Below are 21282 nucleotides of genomic sequence, written 5' to 3'. Positions count from 1 at the left end.
ATGAATATTCAAATTTAAGAGATGCTAAAGTGATTATCAGAATCACGTATTGTCTCATTTTATGTTTTTCCAGGATGATCTTGAAGACCTTATTGTTAATTGGGATGAGAGCAAAAGCATTGGTGATATCTTTCTTAAATATGTAAGTATTTTATTTATTAAGTATTAAGATTAAAGTATCATCTCATCAAGAAATGGCAGGGAATGAAAGTTACCTGTTTAAATGTGAGAACTTTTTTAAAAAACTTAGGCATCTTTGTGTTTGTAAAATATTTTGAAAGTGTTCTTGTCTTCTGAAACATGCCTTCCATATACAATCCAACACTTTCTTGATAGCTCATCTTTAATGTTAACTGTTGTGTTACAGTCATTTTACCATATATCATATTATTTTCCTATCATAAACAGCCATAGATTAATGATTTTTTAAAGTTTTCTATAATTGAGTTTTATTTTTTCTTTCCTTAGTTGATAGCACTTTGTACTGTCTTTGTGTCTGCATAAAACCTTCCAATGAACTGTTTCTTCTCTAAGAACATAGGTTAAGTTTATTAAATAAGTATATTAGTTTTGAATGAGGTGCCACAAATAGAATTTATAAATTCCCTTTAGTCTCTTTGGATGTGATTCAGTCCGACCAGATAAGTTTCAGTGCCTTGGATTGTGGCCCATTTAGTTTTGATTTCTAAGGTCTCCTAACTAATCCTTACCATATAGCTGTTGGATGTTCTTTCTGGTTGACTGAGAATTTCAAATATGCAAATTATTGTCCCAGATCTTTTTGGTACCTGTTGGTCTCAATTTGTCAGGACATTTTCCTTGTACTTCAAAATTGCGCAGTACAGTTGATCTTTTAATGGTTGTTTGGATCCTTCAAAAGATAATAGCATGTTCTTGGGTTCTTCGTAGATCAGCTATAATTGCTACTATATTCTAAATTAATAGAAGTTTTAAAACTGTGTCATGTTTATCAATACAGTAAGCTTATATTGAAGTTCAACAAAAGTATATCAACTTTTGTTTGTTTCTGAGTATTTATTTGCTTTTCAGGTTTTAGGCTCTGTTTAACAATTGATGCATTTTCTTTAGCAATTAACTCACTAGTTAGTGAGAAGTTTATGAAATAAAATTCCTGTATTTACCTTGAGAAGAAATGTATTTTGAACTTTTCTTTTGCATCTGGTATGTCAGATTTTGACTACTGGTTATTCAACTTTAAGTTTCATTGACTAAGGGTAACAGCCACAAATTAATGGGTTTTGGTTTTTTTTGTTTGTTCCTAGTCCAAAGATTTGGTAAAAATCTATCCTCCCTTTGTGAACTTCTTTGAAATGAGCAAGGAAACTATTATTAAATGTGAAAAACAGAAACCAAGATTTCATGCTTTTCTGAAGGTAATACATATTTCTTTCAAATAAAAATCAGAGAATTATTTTCTGACGGAATTTATTAAAATTAAATTTTAATACTAAAGATGTATCTTTTAGTAAAGATACATCCATGTCAGAATACCTTAATGTTATGTGTTTAGTTTTACTTGAAAGTGCAGTGATGTTTAGCATCACAAGGTTTGATATGCCACAAGCAGGATCCAAGAGGCAGCTGAGTGAATATGAATGTTGTGTGTGTGTGTGTTTTTTAAGTTAGGCATATTCTCAAACACTTCTAAAAATTTTCCAATGAGATTTTGCTTGCTTTTAATGATTTTCTTATTGGTGGCTTACTTTGTTTATCCAAATGGTATCAGCATAATTAATATTTTTAATTTTTTTTCTTTTTGAATGATATAGATTTATGAAAAACTGAAATGAAATGTATAAGAGTGCTTAGAGGAACTCACTCTGTGTTTAAGGTGTTAATCCTTGGCTTGCCAGAAGGCTATTTCAGGCCTTGAGGGATTACTGAACCATAATAATCTGCCAGAGAACAACTACCACCCTACTTCTCCCATTCTTATCAGGGCACAAATGATAAGGTGTAATCTAATAAATGTAATGTATAATAATCTTTGCAGAAAACATTCAAAATAAATTTTGAATAAATTAATTCTTTTCAGATAAACCAAGCTAAGCCAGAATGTGGACGGCAAAGCCTTGTTGAACTTCTCATCCGACCAGTGCAGAGATTACCCAGCATTGCATTACTTTTAAATGGTACTTGTCTGATCTCTTTCCAGACAATTTTGGATGTTTTTATGAAATTGTTTTGTTCTAAAAAATTGGCAAAATTTCTCGTTTTCAAAGTGCTCTTAGGTTTCAGTTTTAAAGTTTGTATCTTTTATGTAGAAAATATCTTTATGGATAATCTGAATAATCACTGGTGCTACAAAAATTCACTCTGGCCTAGAAATGCTTTATTTGTTGTGAAATCAGTTTTACTGACTAGTATTGAACTTTCTGCCTCTCTCCTAAAAGTATTCTTATATTTCATGGTATGTCACTAATTCCCAAACAGTTTACATCCACATAAAATTCACCCACAAAATGATTACGATGTTTGAGGTTATTTAGTCTTTTTCTGACTCTTAGTAAAATTCTTTATGCTTTGTCTTATATTTTTTTTCCTTATAGTGTGCAGAACACTCTTGAAACATTCATCCATTTATTCTGAAACTTAAATTATAGATTTCAATGAAAAGGACATCTATAGCAGAGTTAATTTTTGTGAATAAATTATACCTTCATGAAAAGAAAGGTGTATTTATATGCTTTTATATTTACCTGACTAAAGTAGTGAATAGGTCTAGAACAGTGTCAGTTTTTATATTTTTAAATTTAAATTTTATACTTTTAAATTTAAGTATGAGAACTAAATTGCATAAAACAGGAATAAGTGTAACAAAGCAATTTGGCCTTCAGACCTTAACTACAATAGTAAGTATAGCAGTTAAGGAGGCTAAGTTTGTGACTCTTTTTATCTATTATTGTCTTTGAAATATATTGGTTAAATTATGAATTGTGGTAGTAACTACAAAAATTGGTAATTTTTATTCTCTTTGAGGTTATCTAATACAGTTTAGAATTACTAACATATAAAATGATTTCCACAGTCTTTAAAAACTATTCTATTTTACAGATTATAAAGAAAATATATGAATATGCAACCTTTTTAACTTTACAAAATAGGCTGTTTCTTATTTATCTTCATTATTGTTTTATTAAGTACTTATAGGAATTCATCAAATGTCATGACTAAAATGAACTTGATATCTAAGCCTTTCTTCTATTATTCCACTTAAAAGATTAGGTGGGGGGGGGTGGAGATATAGGGAACCATTGGGTAGAACATTATAAGCAACTTGGGTAAGAAGAGTCAAAGTCTAAGCACCTCATTAAACCTATAAACTAAACAAAATCGTCTCTTCACACCAGCTGCTCTCTGTGATGGAGCCATGGGCCCCACTATGAAATATAGCGTGTATAATGACTTCTTAGTTAATTGAGGATCGTGAATTCAGAGAGTTTAAAAAATTTAGGAGTCATCAAACTTTACTAGAAGGGAATTGAAATAGTGAAAATCTGGTACATATTCTGAAAATTTATTCAGTGAAAAAATGTGGAAACTTATTTAATACATTTAAGAAGAGAGCTCTTAAGGGTGCTCAGATACTCAATCGTGACCAACTCTTTGCAACCCTGTGGACTGTAGCCCACCAGGCTCCTTTGTCCATGGGATTCTCCCAGCAAAAGTACTGGAGTCGGGTGCCATTTCCTCCTCCAGGGAATCTTCCTGACCCAGGGATTGAACCCATATCTCTTAATGTCTCTTGTATTGGCAGGTGGGTTGTTTACCACTAGCACCACCTTGGAAACTCATTCTTAAGGGAACATTGTATAAAAACTTTTTTTTAAAAGGAAAAGTTAGATATTATTTTTTTAAATTAACGTGTGTCTGTCACAGTGGACAGCATTTTTAAGTCATAGTGGGAAAACCATTGAATTTCTTTTAATCATAGAGAAAATATTTGATAAAATATTACAGATCTTAAGAAGCACACATTTGAAGAAAATCCTGACAAAAGCACTCTAGAAAAAGCTATTGAATCACTAAAGGAAGTAATGACGTAAGTACCTTATTTCAACTTTTTTGTTATTCCTTAGATTTACAGTGGAATTGGTGGAACAATTAGAATCGTAAATAGAAAAAGACCAATAACAAAATTCTGTAAAATAGTATCTAAATTATTTTTAGTAGTGTAGTCACATATTAAAATGTTAGAAATATTGTTAAAATATGATTAATCAAAAACATACTTGTGAACGTATACATGTAGAGGGTAACAGTGGTTTAGAAATTTGAAAATGTTATAAATGCACCAATAGACATTTTCTTCATATATTTCCAGTCTTAGCTTGTTTTTGTCTTCATATTCTTATTAACTACCCAAATGGAATTTGGGAATTTGACCCTGATGAAATGAAAAGGTTAATACGTTTTTCACATTAGCTTTGACTTTTTTTTCTTACTTTGAATTCTGTGAACTTAAATTGGTAGGGTTTGTTGGAGATGTCGTCAAAGTACAAACTCAATGAAATTTACTAGGGGAAATTGATTATTAAACTTAAGCTGCTTACTGTAAGTCTAACTTGGAGACAGCATTGATCAGAAGTGATTTTTTTTGACTAATATGATCAGAATTAAAAGCTCTATTGCTGTTAATTGTTTTTCTTCCCGAAGGATGAGGATATAGCACCTTTTTGAACTTTACATATAAGCATATTCAGTTGATTTAATTAAATAGTTTCTTTAATTAAATAGCTTCATACAGAAGCACTCCATGAAGTGCTTCTGTATGATATAGAATTTCTTTTTTTTTTTTTAAATCTTCTAAAACCTAGCACCTGGATTCTTTATTTGGCTGCACTAGGTCTTAGTTGCTGCGTGCAAGCTTTATCTAGTTGCAGAGAGCAGGGGCTACTCTTCGTTGCAGTGTGCAGGCTCCTTATTGCAGTGGCTTCTCTTGCTGGCTCTAGGCATGTAGGCTTCAGTAGTTTCATTGTGGGGGCTCAGCAGTTGTGGCACTCAGGCTTAGTTGCTCCTCGGCATGTGGAATCTTCCCAGAACAGGGATCAAACCTGTGGTCCTTGCATTGGCAGGCAGATCCTCAACCACTGCCTCCATGGAAGTCCTGAAATAGAGTTTCTTAAAATACTTGTAAGGAGCTCCTATATGGAAACTACCAGCTCTAGTGAAAGGATCTAGCAGTAGAATAATGCTCAAATTAATGGATATGAGCTTCTGTTGCTACTGAAAACATTATGCATATTTTGGTTTTTGTTTATACTTGTATTTTATATGTTGATCAGCCAATCGTCATGCTTTTGGTTTGTTATTTTGGGATCAGGATAGTAGTGTTTTTCACTACTTAGTGGTTTAACATACACATTCTTTACCTTGATCTTTTCTACAAACTGAATTATGCAGTCAGCGTTAACATATTTTCATAAAAGAAAGACACTTTTAATTTTGTTGATTTTTTTTCCCATTATTTTTATAGTCACTAGTTCATAACTTTTGATTTCCTTTTTCCTGCATGCTTTAGATTTAGCTTGCTCTTCCCGCCTCCCCCCATCATGTGTCTTAAAGTAGAAGATTAGGATATTGATTTGAGGTTATTTTTTTAATTGTTTACTTTTATAGCTGTAAATTTCCCTTTAAACACTACTTTAGTCATGTTCTTGGTTTTTGTTTTTACCTGAAACTATTTTCTGATTTCCCTTGTGATTACCAATAGGTAATCACAACCAATAGGTTGTTCAGGAGTTTGTTGTTTAATTACCACATATTTGTGAATTTTTGAAGTTTCCTTGTGATACTAATTTTCTAATTTTACTTCACCATTTATAGAAAATATACTTTGTATTATTTCAATCCTTTTAAACTTCCTGAGGCTTATTTTATGGCTTAACCTGGTGAAGGTACCATGTACGCTTGAGAAGACTATATTGTGCTCTTACTGGATATTTTCATTATTTTACTTTTAGACTATTCATGTCTTTGATGTAAAGTGTATCTTTTGTAGATAGGATATAATTAGGCTTGCATTGTTTGAGACATTGACTTTAAAAACCTCTTTCTTTATACTTTGCTGGGTTTTTTTTTTAAGTTGTTTCAGGCAAAGTATATATTTTTCCTCTTATTCCATCTTGTCTGGAAGCAATAGTCTTAATTTTTATTTCAGTGAAATGATTAGCATATAATTTGGGAACGATTTGCATAAAACCTTACCTGAACTTAAAACTTCTGAACCGGCAGTTTATACCAGTATAATGTATTTTAGGAAGTGTATAATGAATATAGTCTAAAGTGAGAGAGAGAGAACATAGTAAGGAGTAAAGCAAAACTTACTTTTCTGAAGGATTCTATGAGAAATTTTTTAATGTAGTGGGATACTTTTAGGGAATATATTAACTGATACGGTTATCAAAATTAAGACATATTCACATGGAGGGATTTTTTGTGTGTGTGTGTGACACAAGATGTGTATATATACAGTTTTTATGGTCTGTTGTTTTAAAAATAACTTTATTAATTTTCAGCCATATTAATGAGGATAAGAGAAAAACAGAAGCTCAAAGGCAAATTTTCGATGTTGTTTATGAGGTAGATGGATGTCCAGTAAGTATTCATTTTTGGTGATTGTCGACTTACTCTTTTTGTTCTTTTTGATTTTGTTATAGTAGACCCTTGAACTACTGGGAATTAAGGGCACCAACCCCCTGCCCAGAGCAGTAGAAAATCTGCATATAACTTTATAGTTGGCACTCTGTTTCTGTGCTTCTGTATTCATAGATTCAACCAATCATGGGTCATGTAATACTGTAGTACTTATTTACTAAAAAAGAAAACCTGTATGAGTGGACTAGTGCAGCTCAAACCTGTGTTGTTCAAGGTCAGCTGTATTTAGATTCTGCCAGTTATAATATAAACAGAATCTTGGCACAACTTTGTTTTTAATTATAATTTTAAAAAGTATTTAAAAGTATTTACCATGAAGTAATGTTTTATTAATGTTTTCAATCTATTCAGGCTAATCTTTTATCTTCTCACCGAAGTTTAGTTCAGCGAGTTGAAACAATTTCTCTAGGTGAGCACCCCTGTGACAGAGGAGAACAAGTAACTCTCTTCCTCTTCAATGACTGCCTGGAGGTAAAGTTGTCCTTAATACAGTGTAATAACCCTGCTGTTTGTATGACTTCATTGAATCTTTAAAACTAAGCTTTGATCGAAACAATAAGTTTTAATTAATTGATTAAAGAAGTTTAAAGTAAAGTGAACTTGAATCACTTTTTTGATGAGACCAATTGTTGATTTAATGCTATTAATTGAATGCTTTTAGGAAAAGACCTAATATTAAGACGTATGATATTTTTTCATAACTTCAAATCCATGTCAAAATGAAAGTTTATTTTGTTTCCATGCAAATAAATGCCTAGATCAAGAATTTTAGGAACTTCTTTTATCTGTGTATATTTCTTCAAGATTTACAAAATAATTATGACTTCTTTTTAAAATTAAGTACATTTTCCCAGCAGAGAAATCCGTATTTTATTGAAGACAGACATAACTTGATTATTTAATATAATGAATTATAATCCCCAGCCCACCAGGCTCCCCATCCATAGAATTCTCCAGGCAAGAATACTGGAGTGGGTAGCCATTCCATTCTCCAGGGGATCTTCCCAACCCAGGGATTGAACCCAGGTCTTTATCCTCTAATCCTTGGAGAGTTGTGGCTTGCTTTAAATTTTTTTATTTTACTTCCCATTCAGTTTTTGTGATGTCTTCTACAACTGGCTCATAGACTTACCTTGCACTTTAATTCATGTCATGGGTCATTCCTTGTAGCCTCCACGTCTGTTATAGCTTGGCCTCTTACTTCCTTCATCTTTCCTGAATTCACTGACTTTTTTTTTTTCTACTTTCTCTTAGTCTCCATGTCAAAATCACATTAACGGTAACAGTTCTATTTCTAACATTAAATTTGGAGCCCAAATTTTGGACCTTTAGATTTATAAGCTCTTATTCTTTAGCTTGTTTTTTTTTTTCTTTTTTTAACACCAAAACTTAGAGCAAATTTGGAATGAAGAGAATGGTAAATGTTAGAAACATTTAAAATGAGTAAGATCTGAACTGACTTCACTTAGACATGACAGGTGATGTATCTGTATTTTGAGTTCTTACCTTGATGGACTAGCATTTGTATCATCAGTATTAATACTTGTCATTGTTTTTCCTTTTTAAAAATGAGCCTTAAAATTATTTATTTTACTTAGCTAAATTAAAAGTACATTTAGATATTACAGTGGAAGTTAAAGAATTACTTTTTTTTACCATATTAATATAAATGGGCTTTTAATATTTGGTTTGTATCATAGATCATGTGTCATATTTCTGCATCAGTGTAAATGTGATACTGACTGCCATTTGATCTTTTCTCATTAACCAACACAGATTTCAGCCTTACTTTGTCATATTCATCATGATGAGTATGACCAATCAATCTCAATTCATTAAGCAACTTAATCTAAATTATTTTGTGTTAGTGTCTTTTAGTTAATGATTATAAGCCCAAATGGTAAAGAATCCGCACGCAATGCAGGAGACCTGGGTTTGATCCCTGGGTTGGGAAGATTCCCTGGAGAAGGGAAAGGTTACCCACAACAGTATTCTGGCCTGGAGCATTCCATGGACTTTTTATATATAGTCCAAGGAGTCACAGAGTCAGACATGACTGAGCGACTTTCACTTTCATAAGCCCAAAAGAGATGTTCTTTTAAAAAGACAAAATAATATACTATGATTTCATAGAAATGAAAAATTTAAAGACCTTATAAAATTCTCAGAACTTAAGTACATCATGAGTCACAGGATCCTTTCTGATTTTGCTCCTGTCTTCTCCAGCAATACTTTACCTGTCTCTTCCTTTGGTGAGTTCCCAGTTTAATTAAAGTTATATCAGCACATTGACTTTATAATTTGCATCGATTTGTAATGTATTGTTACTTTGATTTTCATATTTCTCAACAGTATGTAAGTGTCATGAGAACCAGAACCATTTCTGTATTATTCGCTCCTTTATCCTCAGTTCCTTGCATGGGATCTGAGATAATTGTGAATTCTGTTCTTAAACTGAAGTCAGTTATTTTTTTGAACCCAAGGCAGTGATCCCAAAGCAACTATTCCCCTTTCCGAATTCAAGGTCTTTTATTGAAGATTCCTTCATCCTTTGATCCCATTATTTCTCACAACTCTTCTAAGTTCTTTCACACCTCTGGGATCTTTTCCATAGATCCTGTTTTCCTGACTTTTGAGCTCTTTTCATATGAATGTGAACAATTCTGTTACATAGTTACATGTATGAATTTGTTACATAGTAATTACTTACAGATAATTTTGGAATGACTGATACTTAATGAGCTGCATATAGATTTATGTGACTAGTGCCATTTTATTTTTAAGCATTTGGTCTTTGTTTTTGTTACTGACATCAACTTTTTTTTTCTCCCCCCCAATAATCAGATAGCAAGAAAACGACACAAGGTTATTGGTACTTTTAGGAGTCCTCATGGCCAGACCCGACCCCCAGCTTCTCTTAAGCATATTCATCTAATGCCTCTTTCTCAGATTAAGAAGGTGCTAGACATACGAGAGACAGAAGGTATGGTCATTGGATAAACTGTTGGCTAAATAAAAATAGTTTATATTCATTGAAGGTTTAATTCCCTTATATGTTTATTTTTAAACTGGTAAATTATTTTTCAATATTGTTGATTAGTTCTGGCAAAGTAGTTGTTCTTTACTTTTATCCCACTACATTTCTAGGAACTGATTTGATTTTTAATTTTTTTCAAATGAAAGTATTATTTCATTCTGTAGAATATCTTCATCTCTTAAGAAACAAAAAGCTTTTAAATGGTTACATGGTTAAAGTAGTGCCCATCCTCCCCATTCCCACACCAAAACTTATTCCTTCAGAATCCAAAAGCAGTTGTAGTCTATTACCTGTGCTTCCACATCTTACAACATTTCCTGTTGCCAGTGGCTGCCTTGTGAGGGATACATTTAGGATATCACCAGAAATAGATACGCATGAGTAAATATACCCAAAGTAACTATGGTAGACTCAATGTGGGCTCATATGTGTATTAAGGAAAGCTTTTACTCTAAACTTTGGGAATGTTAAGAGAGGGTTCTTTGAAGGCTTGAAATTGGCAAAAGTTTATACCTACCATAAGCTATATCATTAGCTTGTATGATATGTATGCTTGGCAATATTTTTCTTGTTTAGGCATATATTTTTATGATGTAAGCTGGTTTTATCACTGATCCTATCCTCTAATGAAGGAAAGCTTTCAATTTATGAGAAACAAAGAAAACTTGAATAGCAACTTATATTGTTCTCTTTACTCAGTTGTCAAATTCTGGATTTATTAAGGGCTACATATAGCATTTACTTAAATCGTCTATATTTTTTGGATTATAATTCTGGAAGACTTCATTGTTCAAAACAGGTTCTGTTTTAGCTTCTTGATCATAAGACCTTTTGTAACAGTTTTAATATTTGAGTATTTTCTTTCAGTTGATTTAAGTAGGTTGAATTATTATTCTTACAGTGTCACTTTAAAAACTCAAATTCTAGAATTCTAAGAAATGATCTAATTTTTTAAAGCTTTATTAAAGAAAATATTAAATATTATGGAAAGTACTGCTTACCTAACAACATTAAATTATTATTGTTGGTTCCTTACATGGTATGTACTATTCTTTCCAATGTTTCAACATAATATGATGCTGCTCTTTGTCCAATTAATAACTAAGGGAACAGGAAAGATAGAAATAGAGATAATTTACTGGATAGAGAAGAGAGAATTCAGTAGAGTTTTCTTGCTCTGAGGGAACTAAACTTGTGTTAAATCTGTCATTTTCCAAGGAGTAACATGTAGTGTTTGTGGTTATTTTGGAACCCTAGATTGCCATAATGCTTTTGCATTGCTTGTGAGGCCACCAACAGAGCAAGCAAATGTGCTGCTCAGTTTCCAGATGACATCAGAGGAACTTCCAAAAGAAAACTGGCTAAAGATGCTATGTCGACATGTAGCCAACACCATTTGTAAAGCAGATGCTGTAAGTTCTTAAACTACTATTGTAATGAAAGTTTGAACTCCATGGTAATGTACATACTAAACCTGTATATTTCTAATGACTTGTTAATTATGAATACAGGAGAGTTTTAGTTTTGTGTTTATTGAGTAAAACTGATTTAAAAGTTGTTTTGGAAAAGATGTTGAAAAGTATAGACACATGCAACAAAAGTATAGACACATGCAACATTTTTTTGAATCCCTAGCTTACAGATAGGCCCTCATAGCCTTAGAACTCCTGTGGCTCTGCTTTAGTGAAGCTTTTGGAACTTGCATTTTCATTTATGCTCTTTGATTTTACTATTTGTGAGAGAATATTTTGTTCTGTTGTTCTTTTATCTTATTGAGAGCAATATGGTGAGTTGTAGCAAGTTGCTTTTCCTGTCAGGCAGGTTGCCAATTTATCAGTGCAGTCTCTTAAAATCAAAAGCCATTATAAATGTATAATCCCTTTTATCCTGTACAGATTAAAGTGAAGATACATGAGAAAATCAAAATCAGGTAGCTTGTGATAGATCTTGGATGAAGTCTAGGTCCATTAAAGGATAATTTGATTTCTTCATCATATATGGGAGGGACATGTGATCGATATTGATCCCTTCATATTTGCACAAATGATATATTAGATGGAGGAGAATGTATAAATAGATGACCCCTTTCAGTATAGTAGATTGTCTTGGACATTTCCTGTGGGAATAAAATGTTTATTATAGTTAAATCTGATCTTCAAAGACATTGAGGTATGATTATTATTGTTTATAAATACTTGATTAAGGATATTTACATAACTTTAGAAAAATTAAGAGACTTAAAAATTTTTTTTTTAATTGAAGTCTAGTTTATTTACAGTGTTGTGTTAGTTTCTGGTATATAGCAAAGTGATTCAGTTATACATATATATTCATATTCTTTTCCATTATGGTTTATTATAGGATACTGAATATAGTTCCCTGTGCTGTGCAGTAGGACCTGTTGTTTATCCATTTTTTATATAGTAGTTTGTATCTGCTAATCCTACTTTATTCCTCCTCCACGCCTTTGGTAATGATAAGTTCTTATGTTTTCTATGTCTGTGAGTCTGTTTCTGTTTTGTAAATAATTTAATTTGTGTCATATTTTAGATTCCACATATAAGTGATATTATATAGTATTTGTCTTTGTGATTTACTTCACTTAATATGATATAATCTTTGTGTGTGTGTGCACGTGTGTGCTCAGTCATGTCCAACTCTTAGTGACCTCATGGACTGTAGCCCATCAGGGGGTTTCCCAGGCCAGAATACTGGAGTGGGGTGCCATTTCCTACCCCAGGGGCTCTTCCCAACCCAGGGATCAAACTTGCATCTCCTTCATTGGTAGGTGGATTCTTTACCATTAGTTCCACCTGGGAAGCCCATGATAATCTCAGGTCCATCCATGTTACTGCATGGCATTCTTAAACTCTTTTTTATGGCCAAGTAGTATTCCATTGTGTATCTATTCCACATCTTTATCCATTCATATATCCATGTTGCTTCCATGATTTGGAAATTGTAACTTGTACTGCTGTAAAATTTATTGTAATTTGTAAATTGTGCTGCTGTAAACATTGGGGTACATGTATGTTTGTGAATTATAGTTTTCTCTGGATATACACCTGGGAGTGGCATTGGGTCATATGTTAGGTCATACGTTGGGTCATATGTTGGGTCATATGCCAACTCTATTTTAAGGTTTTTTTGGTATTGTTTGTTTTTATTGCTTTTTTATTTTCAGGGTTTTAAGGAACCTTGGTACTGTTAGCCTCTCTGCCTTTGTTATTTGTAGACTTTTTTTTTTTGTAGACTTTTTAATGATGGCCATTCCTTCTGGTGTGAGGCAGTACCTTTTTGTAGTTTTTATTTTCATTTTTCTAATAATTAGTGATGTTGAGCATCTTTTCATGTTCTGCTATCCATCTGTATGTCTTTGTTTTTTTTTTTTGTTTGTTTGGTTTTTTTTATCTCACTATTTTTATTTTATTTATTTATTTTTTTGAGCACACACTGAATTTATTTTCTTGCTGTTAATTCATCTGATGGACAGCTGACTCTCCTGCCACATGGTGTTTATTTCCCAGACAGTATATCCTCACGCTTTAGGAGAAGGATGCCATCTTGACCCTCAGGCCCTGGAAGGAGTTCTTACTCTCTGAAAGTTCTTAGTGTTGGGATTGATTCAGCAATCTCTGATCCTGGAAATGAGGAAAAATTAATCTCCTGACCTCATTAAGTCAAGTAATACTTTGTCCTGATTGCTCTCAATTACTTTGGATTTGAAAGGGAATTCTTGACGTTCCATGCTGGGCTTAACTTGTATAACAGAGGCCTCTTTAGATTTAGTTCTTTTTTTTTTTTATTTTTTTTATTCTATGTCTGCTTTTTAGTATGGTGTCAAGGTGGTCATAGCTTTTCTTCCAAGGAGCAAGCATCTTTTAATTTCATGGCTGCAGACACCATCTGCAGTGATTTTGGAGCCCTCCCACAAAAATCTCCCTCTGTTTCCATTGTTTCCACATCTATTAGCCACGAAGTGATGGGACCAGATGCTATGATCTCTTATTTTCTGAATGATGAGTTTTAAGCCAACTTTTTCACTTTCCTCTTTCACTTTCATCTAGAGGCTCTTTAGTTCTTCTCCACTTTCTGTCATAAGGGTGGTGTCATCTGCGTATCTGAAGTTATTTTTTTTTTTTTGCTCACTAGGAGTTTATTTTTTTGCACGTAATCTCATTTGACATTCACAATCGTGTGCAGTACCTGCAGCTGTGGTTCCCATTACTTTATTATTATTTTTTTTATTTGATAAATTTAACGCCTTTTATTGCCATACCTCATTTTACTGTGCTTTGCTTTAGTGAGCTCTATAGATACATGTTTTTGTTTTTTTTTTTTTTTTCCTTGTTAATTTTCTGTATGTCTTTGAAGAAGGGTTTATTTAGGTGTTTGTCTAGTTATTGATTGAGTTGTTGTTTGTTGTCTTGTTATTAAGTTGTATGAGCTACTAGTATATTTTGGAAATTAATCTCTTGTTGGGCACATTGTTTGCAAATGTTTTCTCCTATTCTGTGGATTGTCTTTTCTTTTTATGGTTTCCTTTACTGTGGGAAAGCTTTTACGTTTATTAGGTCCCATTTGCTTGTTTTACTCTTATTTCTGTAGCCTTGGGAGACTGATCTAAGAAAACAATTGGACTTTTATGTCAGAAAATGTTTTGCCTATGTTCTCTTCTAGGAGTTTTATGGTGTCATGTCATATATTTGGGGCTTCTCTGGTGGCTCAGATGGTAAAGAATCTGCAATGCAGGAGACCCAGGTTCAATCCCTGGGTCTGGACTATCTCCTGGAGAAGAGAACGGTGTTTATTGAGTTTTATGTATGGTGTGAGAGACTGTTCTGACTTTCTTGATTTATATGCATTTGTCCAGCTTTTCCAGCACCACACTGAAGAAACTTTTTTTCCCCCTCAATTCTGTACTCATGCCTCCTTTTTCAAGAGTATATAGTAGTTTCAAGGTGTCTTCTGATTTCCTCTTTGATTCCGTCATTGACTCTTGATATATTTTTTTTAAGTACCATGCTTTTTAGTTTCCATATAATCTTTTTTTTTTTTTTTTCTCTTTCTAAGGTTGACTCTAGTTTCATGCTGTTGTGATCAGAAAAGATGCTTGAAATTATTTCTGTCCTCTTAAATTTGTTTAGTCTTGTTTTGTGTCCTAGTATGTGGTCAATCTTAGAGATTGATCTGTGTGCACTTATAAAGAATGTATTCTGGTTTTTTGGATGTAATGTCCTGAAAATATCAATTAAGCCTAACCTTTTTATTGTATCATTTAGGATCTCTGTTGCCTTTCTCATTTTGTCTGGAAGATGTATCTACTGATGTGAGTGAGATGTTAGTCTTTCACTGTTGTATTCCTGTCAGTTTCTTCCTTTATGTCTGTTAATACTTGCTTTTTGTATTTAGGCACTCGTCTATTGCATATGTTAACAAGTATTAAATGCGTGTAAAATCTTCATCTTGTATTGACCCTTTTATCATTATAGAATGTCCTTTTTTATCTTTATGACTTTTGTTTTACAGTCTGTTTTGTCTGGAATGAGTGTTGCTAGATCTGCTTTGTTGTCATTTCCATTTGCATGAAATATCTTTTTCAGTCTCATCGCTTTCAATCTGTATGTCATTGGCCCTGGCCCTAAGGTGGGTTTCTTATAGGCAGCAGGTTGTAGGCTCTTTTTTTTTTTAATCCAGTCTGCCAATGTCTTTTCATTAGAGTGTTTAGTCTAGTCCATTGACATTTAAGGTAATTATTGATAGATAAGTATTTATTTCCATTTTTAAAACCTTATTTTCCAGTTGAGTTTATATTTCATCTTTGTTCCTTTCTGTTTTCCCTGTTTTGGTTTGATGGTTTTCTTTTGTATTATGCTTTTTTCTTTTCTTTTACTTTTTTGTGAAGCTGTTACATGGTTTTGATTTGTGGTTACCCTGGCTGTCAAGTGTGTTAACCGACAACTATATTGACCTCTAGACTGATAGTCATATAGGCTCAAACACATTCTTTAAAAGAAAAAAACTACATTTTTATACTCTTTCCCCACATTTTATGATTTTTGACGTCCTCTTTTATATCTTTGTATTTACTCTTTTGGTGTTAGTTGGAGTTATCATTACTTTCAGAAAAATTATTTTATTTTTTAAATTTGTGTACTAGCTTATGTAAGTGATTTTCTTTCCAATTGTGATTTTCTCTTTCGTGTAGATTTTTTTTTCTTTATTCTACTTAGAGAAACCTTTGAATATTTCTTTTAGGATAAGTTTAATATTGCTGTATTCTTTTTAGTTTTTGCTTGTCTGAGAAGTTCTTTATCTCTCCCTATTCCAAGTGATAATCTTGCTGTATAGAGTGTCCTGGGTTGCAGGCTTTTCCCTTTTAAGACTTTGAGTGAAGATATCCTGCCACCCCCTTCTGGCCTTCAGTATTTCTGTAGGTAGAGATATAAGTGGACAGCCTTATGGGGAGAGGGGTCCTTTGTAATTAACTCTGTTTTTCTCTCGCTGCCTTTGGAATCCTCTTTATATCTTTAACTTTTGCCATTTTAGTTATAGTATATCTTGGTGTAGGTCTGTTTGGGTTCATCTTGTTTGGGACCCTGTAGAGAAATCAGCTGACAGCCTTATGGTGGCGGGGTTCCTTTGTAATTAACTCTTTGTTTTTCTTTTGCTGCCTTTAGAATCCTCTTTATATCTTTAAATTTTATTGTTTTAGTTATAGTATATCTTGGTGTAGGTCTGTTTGGGTTCATCTTATTTGGGACCCTCTGTCCTTCCTATACATGGGTTTCCGTTTCCTTCGTTAGATTTGGGACATTTTCAGCCATAATTTCTTCAAATACATTTTTAAATTCCCGTTCTGTTTGTTTTCCTTCTGGGATTCCTATTATGCACAGATCTGGATACTTTATATTATTCCATAGATCTTCTATATATATATATTTTTTATTTGTATTTCTGTCTGCTGTTCTAGTCTGGTAATTTCCATTATTCTGTCTTCCAGATCACTTATTAGTTCTTCATTATCCAGTTTGCTGTTGATTGCCTTTAGTTCAACTTTTGTCTCATTTTACTTTTAATTGACTCCTCTTTTGATATATATATATATATTTTTTTTTTTTTTTTTTTAAACAGGAATCTCTATTTCTATCCATATCATTTCTTAACTCCTTCAATATTTTCATTATCCCCTTTTTGGACTCAGGATCTGGTAGACTGGAGATGTCTGTTTCATTGTTCTTTCAGGGAATTCTCTTGGTCTTTTAATTGTGTGGTTCCTCTTTTTCATTTTACTTCTATTTCTCTGACTCTGAATTAAGGAGAAACATTTTTCTACCATGGTCTGGAAGGGCAGTTTTTATGAGGGAGTGTCCCTGTGTAGCCTTTGTGAGTGTAATATTTTTGAGCAAAGACTGTTTCATTATGTATGCCTGCCACAGTTTGCCTCTCTGTGTGTTATCCATTGTCCCCTTGATATGGGCATGATTGTTATCATGATGACCAGAGCCTGTACTGGATGTTGAGTGTGGCTTCCTCTTTGCTTTGTGGTTGTTACAACTCTGTCTGGGGCAGAGTCTGCCCCCCTTTTGGATAGATGCCCCAGGTCTGTTTCTGAACTCCAGTGTGAGGTAGATAGGACTGGAATACTCCCACTGGGAGAGACGCCACCCAGTGAATATTGGGGAAAGACTTGTCTACAGGAAAGTGCACTCTGATTTTGCCTGTCACTATTGTGACAGGCTGGTTCTGCTGGTTCACAGAGTACAGTTTTTGGCACACCCCTCGGTCCCACCTCAGCTGTGGAGATTTAGATAGTTAGCCCTGGTAACCCTCAGGTCCTCTACTCACAAAGCTACTAGCACAGATCTGTTGACACAGAACTACTGAGGTCAGGCACTGGGACCACCATGGCTGGGTTGAGGACCTGGACCCACCATAGCTGTAGGAGCTACTGAGTCAGCCTAGACCCTCGGCCTACCTCTGTGTGTGAGTGCCAGCAGAGCCTACTATCTCTAGACCTGCCCCAGCCACAGGAGCACAGTAATCTACACCGGTGTCCTACAGGCACTGAGTTTACCAAGCCATCTCAGGCACATAAATCCATGAGCCATGGGGACATTAAGATTTCAGCCCTGCTTTCTAAGTTGTAAGGCCACTGGCAGTTGGCTAGGATTGCAGCCTTGCCTCTGTGAATGAGCAGCTGAGCCTGTTATGAGCACACTGAGAATGAGGCTGCTATTCTGTGCCCCACCCTTCCTTTGAGCTTGCAAGTTAACAGTGGGGCTTCAGTGGCGGATCCATTCTCCTTTTTGTACATGCACCAGATTGCAGCTTGGATCACACTCCAAGCCCCTTCAGGCAGTCTTCTTGCAGGCAACTCCAGTCTTCGCCCCAGGTCTGTCCTTTGAAGCCTAGGTTTTAGCACCCAACCTTCTCAGATGGCTCAGAAGGTAAAGGACCCACCTGCAATGCAGGGAACACAAGAGACCTGGGTTCAATCCCTGGTTCAGGAAAATCTGCTCAAGAAGGATATGACAACCCACTCCAGTATTCTTGCCTGGAAAATCCCATGGACAAAGGAGCCTGGCAAGCTATAGTCCAAAGAGTTGCAAAGAGTTGGACACAGCTGAGCACCTGTGTGTACCAGCAGACATGCCTCTCAGGCTGAGGATTGCAGTGAGATGGCCTGGGCCTTCTTTGCGGGTCTCCCTCTGTTCTACTTGTTGCAGACCAGTTGCTCTGTTCTCTCTCAAGCCTCTGAAGCTGTCTTTCTTTCCACACTGACCTCCCCTGCTGATGAAGCATTTTCCTGTGTCAAGGAACATTTCCTCTTTCATAGCTCCCTCCCAGGGGTACAGATCCTGTCCCAATTCCCCTTTTCTTTGTTTTCTCCTACTCTGTTATGTGGTGATCTTTCTTGCATTTTGGTTTTATGAGCTCTTCTGCCAGCATTTAGCAGGTATTTTGTGAGCTTTATTCTACATACAGATATGTCTGTGGGAGGAGGTGAGTTCCACGTCCTTCTACTGCACCATCTTGCTCTGGTCCTTGATTTGTTTTTTGTTTTGTTTTTTCTGTGGGCCAACAATATATTGTTATAAATAAAGGATTGCTCCACACAAAGCTTCATTGAAAGAAATACAGTACTAGTGCATACAACAGAATGCTGGCTAGGAAAATAATGGAGACAGCTTTTTGTAAAGCCAAAAAGCTGTTCATTATAAGGAAGAATTTTTTTCTCATAATGGATCTCTGCAGTATAGTGATTTCCTACTACAGAGATTATTCCTAAATTTATCACAATGTCCAACTATATGGCTTTTGCAGTCGTTTATAAATTTATAACTATGATTCTGAAGTGTAAACAGTAATGGAAAAATGCTGAAAATAAAATCTATTGAATTACTTAGCCATAGGATGGCTAGTAATTCTAGAACTAGAATATAAACAATTAATGAAAGTATTTCATAAAGTAAAATTAACCACAAGGTGGCAGCAAACATTTAACCTATATCCTAATTTATACTGTTTTAAGCCACAAAATTCTTCCCAGTTGTGAAATTTTGTTACTAAAAAATGTTTATAAATGTTTATAAATTCAGATATTCAGGGACTTCAGTTGAACTCTCTCTTACATTTCAAATAGTACATTTTAAAATGCCCTGATTTGGTGTCTTTTCTTTTGAGAACTTCTGCCATGTTGAAGAGAAAATATTTGTATACTCACACATACATTGTAAAAAACAGCAAAAATCTTGAGTAGTTTGATTTATATAAGCACCTGTGTGTGCATGTAAGTTCTTACAGGTTAGATTTTAGGAACAGCTGTGTATTTTTATTTTATTATTTTAAAAATTAATATTAATTTTCAACAGGAGAATCTTATTTACACTGCTGATCCAGAATCCTTTGAAGTAAATACAAAAGATATGGACAGTACATTGAGTAGAGCATCTAGAGCAATAAAAAAGACTTCAAAAAAGGTAAATCTCAGTGACATTATTATTCACCATATCTCCAAAATGTATTTTTCAGAGTATATTAAAATAATATAGCCATAGATGTCAGGATGTCAGTGTGAAGGTAGTACATAAAACAAAGTTGTTTTTTGGTTTTAGGAAATGGCCTGCAGAGATAATAGTTAAACTTCGTGAATTCTTTGGCACAGTAATTGTAACAGCTTTCACCCTTCCCATTCTAGTTACTGTGATATTTCTGATCGTGTTTTAAGTATGTGTGCATTCATGTTAGAAATTGCCTTAGATATTTTTCAGCAAAGGGCACACAAAAGAGTCAGGAAACCTGGGATCTGTTCCTTACCATAGTAAGTTTCAGACTTCTAATGATGAAGATAACTTTCCTACTTTACCTTACCTTATCGAGGTTGTTCAGGACTATACAAGAATGTAGGTAATAGGTTTTTTAAAAGTAGAACTAGAGTTTTAATTTTATAGGTAAATTTACAGCCAGAGTCTATTGTTCAGTTCATAAGTTTTTGATTGTTGTTTTCTTTGCCTTTGAGGGGAGGCTGCATACTTTAATCATCATTGTATCTCTGCATTTAACATGAATAATATATAGTAGATAAACATTAACAATGGTGATTCAAATAAAGTCGTACCCTTTTACAGTTAAATTGAGGTTTAAGTGGCTTTGGATCAACAATCTCACAACTGAATTATAGCAGAATTAGACAATACCAAGGTTTCTTCTCATGCCAAATTTTCCTTCCTACTTTCTCCTGCTGGACTAGAGTTCTATGAATGCAAGATAGAATAATCCACAATCCCTAACCGTAACCCTAACCCCTAACCCTAACATTTTCTCACTGCTTTGTCCAGAGATTCTCATTCTGCCATATACTTTTTATAGAAAAAGTATATGGCAGAATTTCTCCATATTTTTTATAGAAAAACTTTTAATGTAAATTTGGCTTTGTTTTACATATAATTGTTCTAATCAATTATATTAATCTAGGTTTTTAAATTAATTGTATCTTGTTTTAATTCTAGGTTACCAGAGCATTCTCTTTCTCCAAAACTCCAAAAAGAGCTCTCCGAAGGGCTCTTATGGCATCCCAAAGTTCAGCAGAGGGAAGAAGTCCTTCTAGCAATGAGAAGCATGTAATGAGTCGTCTGGCTAGCACATCATCATTAGCAGTAAGTGATTTTGATTTAACAGGCTAAATTTATCAAGTTGGTATAAAATTTGTTGACTTTTTAAAGGTGGAAATCTTAATATTTCCATCAATTTTTTTGATATATCTAACCTCATTGTTGGGTTAAGATAATTTAGAAAACCTCATTTAATGAATTAGAGACTTAAGGTGTAGTTTATTTGATATGAAATTTTATTGGGATTGAGATGTTAATCTCTGAGACAAAGAAACATTTTTTGGTCTAGCCTATCACTTTACTGACGTACAGAACGATAGTTCTATTTATAGATTGGCTCCAATAATATAGCAGAGACTGAGTTTTATTTCCTTTATTATTTCTGTGAATAGATAATCACTGAAGTGAGTATCAAAAGGTGTTATGGGTTCTAAATTCATGTGTTTATTTTTA

The 21282-nt window shown here is 33.9% G+C and overlaps 1 protein-coding gene across 8 annotated transcripts in view; it reads left to right on the top strand.

Annotated features, from left to right (window-relative positions):
* ECT2 (epithelial cell transforming 2) overlaps positions 1-21282 on the top strand; it is a 60336-nt gene that overhangs the window by 34813 nt on the left and 4241 nt on the right. For all 8 annotated transcript variants that reach the window (XM_070791825.1, XM_070791849.1, XM_070791842.1 and 5 more), the window contains 10 exons: positions 74-142; positions 1284-1394; positions 2057-2153; positions 3982-4063; positions 6540-6618; positions 7030-7149; positions 9523-9661; positions 10973-11127; positions 19591-19698; positions 20728-20874. In XM_070791825.1, coding sequence (XP_070647926.1) covers positions 74-142; positions 1284-1394; positions 2057-2153; positions 3982-4063; positions 6540-6618; positions 7030-7149; positions 9523-9661; positions 10973-11127; positions 19591-19698; positions 20728-20874 — 1107 coding nt within the window. The remainder of the gene's footprint in view (positions 1-73; positions 143-1283; positions 1395-2056; positions 2154-3981; positions 4064-6539; positions 6619-7029; positions 7150-9522; positions 9662-10972; positions 11128-19590; positions 19699-20727; positions 20875-21282) is intronic.

The sequence above is a fragment of the Bos indicus genome, chromosome 1, assembly GCF_029378745.1.
Source record: "Bos indicus isolate NIAB-ARS_2022 breed Sahiwal x Tharparkar chromosome 1, NIAB-ARS_B.indTharparkar_mat_pri_1.0, whole genome shotgun sequence".
In the NCBI taxonomy this organism is placed as follows: Eukaryota; Metazoa; Chordata; class Mammalia; order Artiodactyla; family Bovidae; genus Bos; species Bos indicus.
The sequence above is the reverse complement of the archived record's forward strand: the minus strand, read 5'-3'. Positions and strand labels throughout refer to the sequence as shown.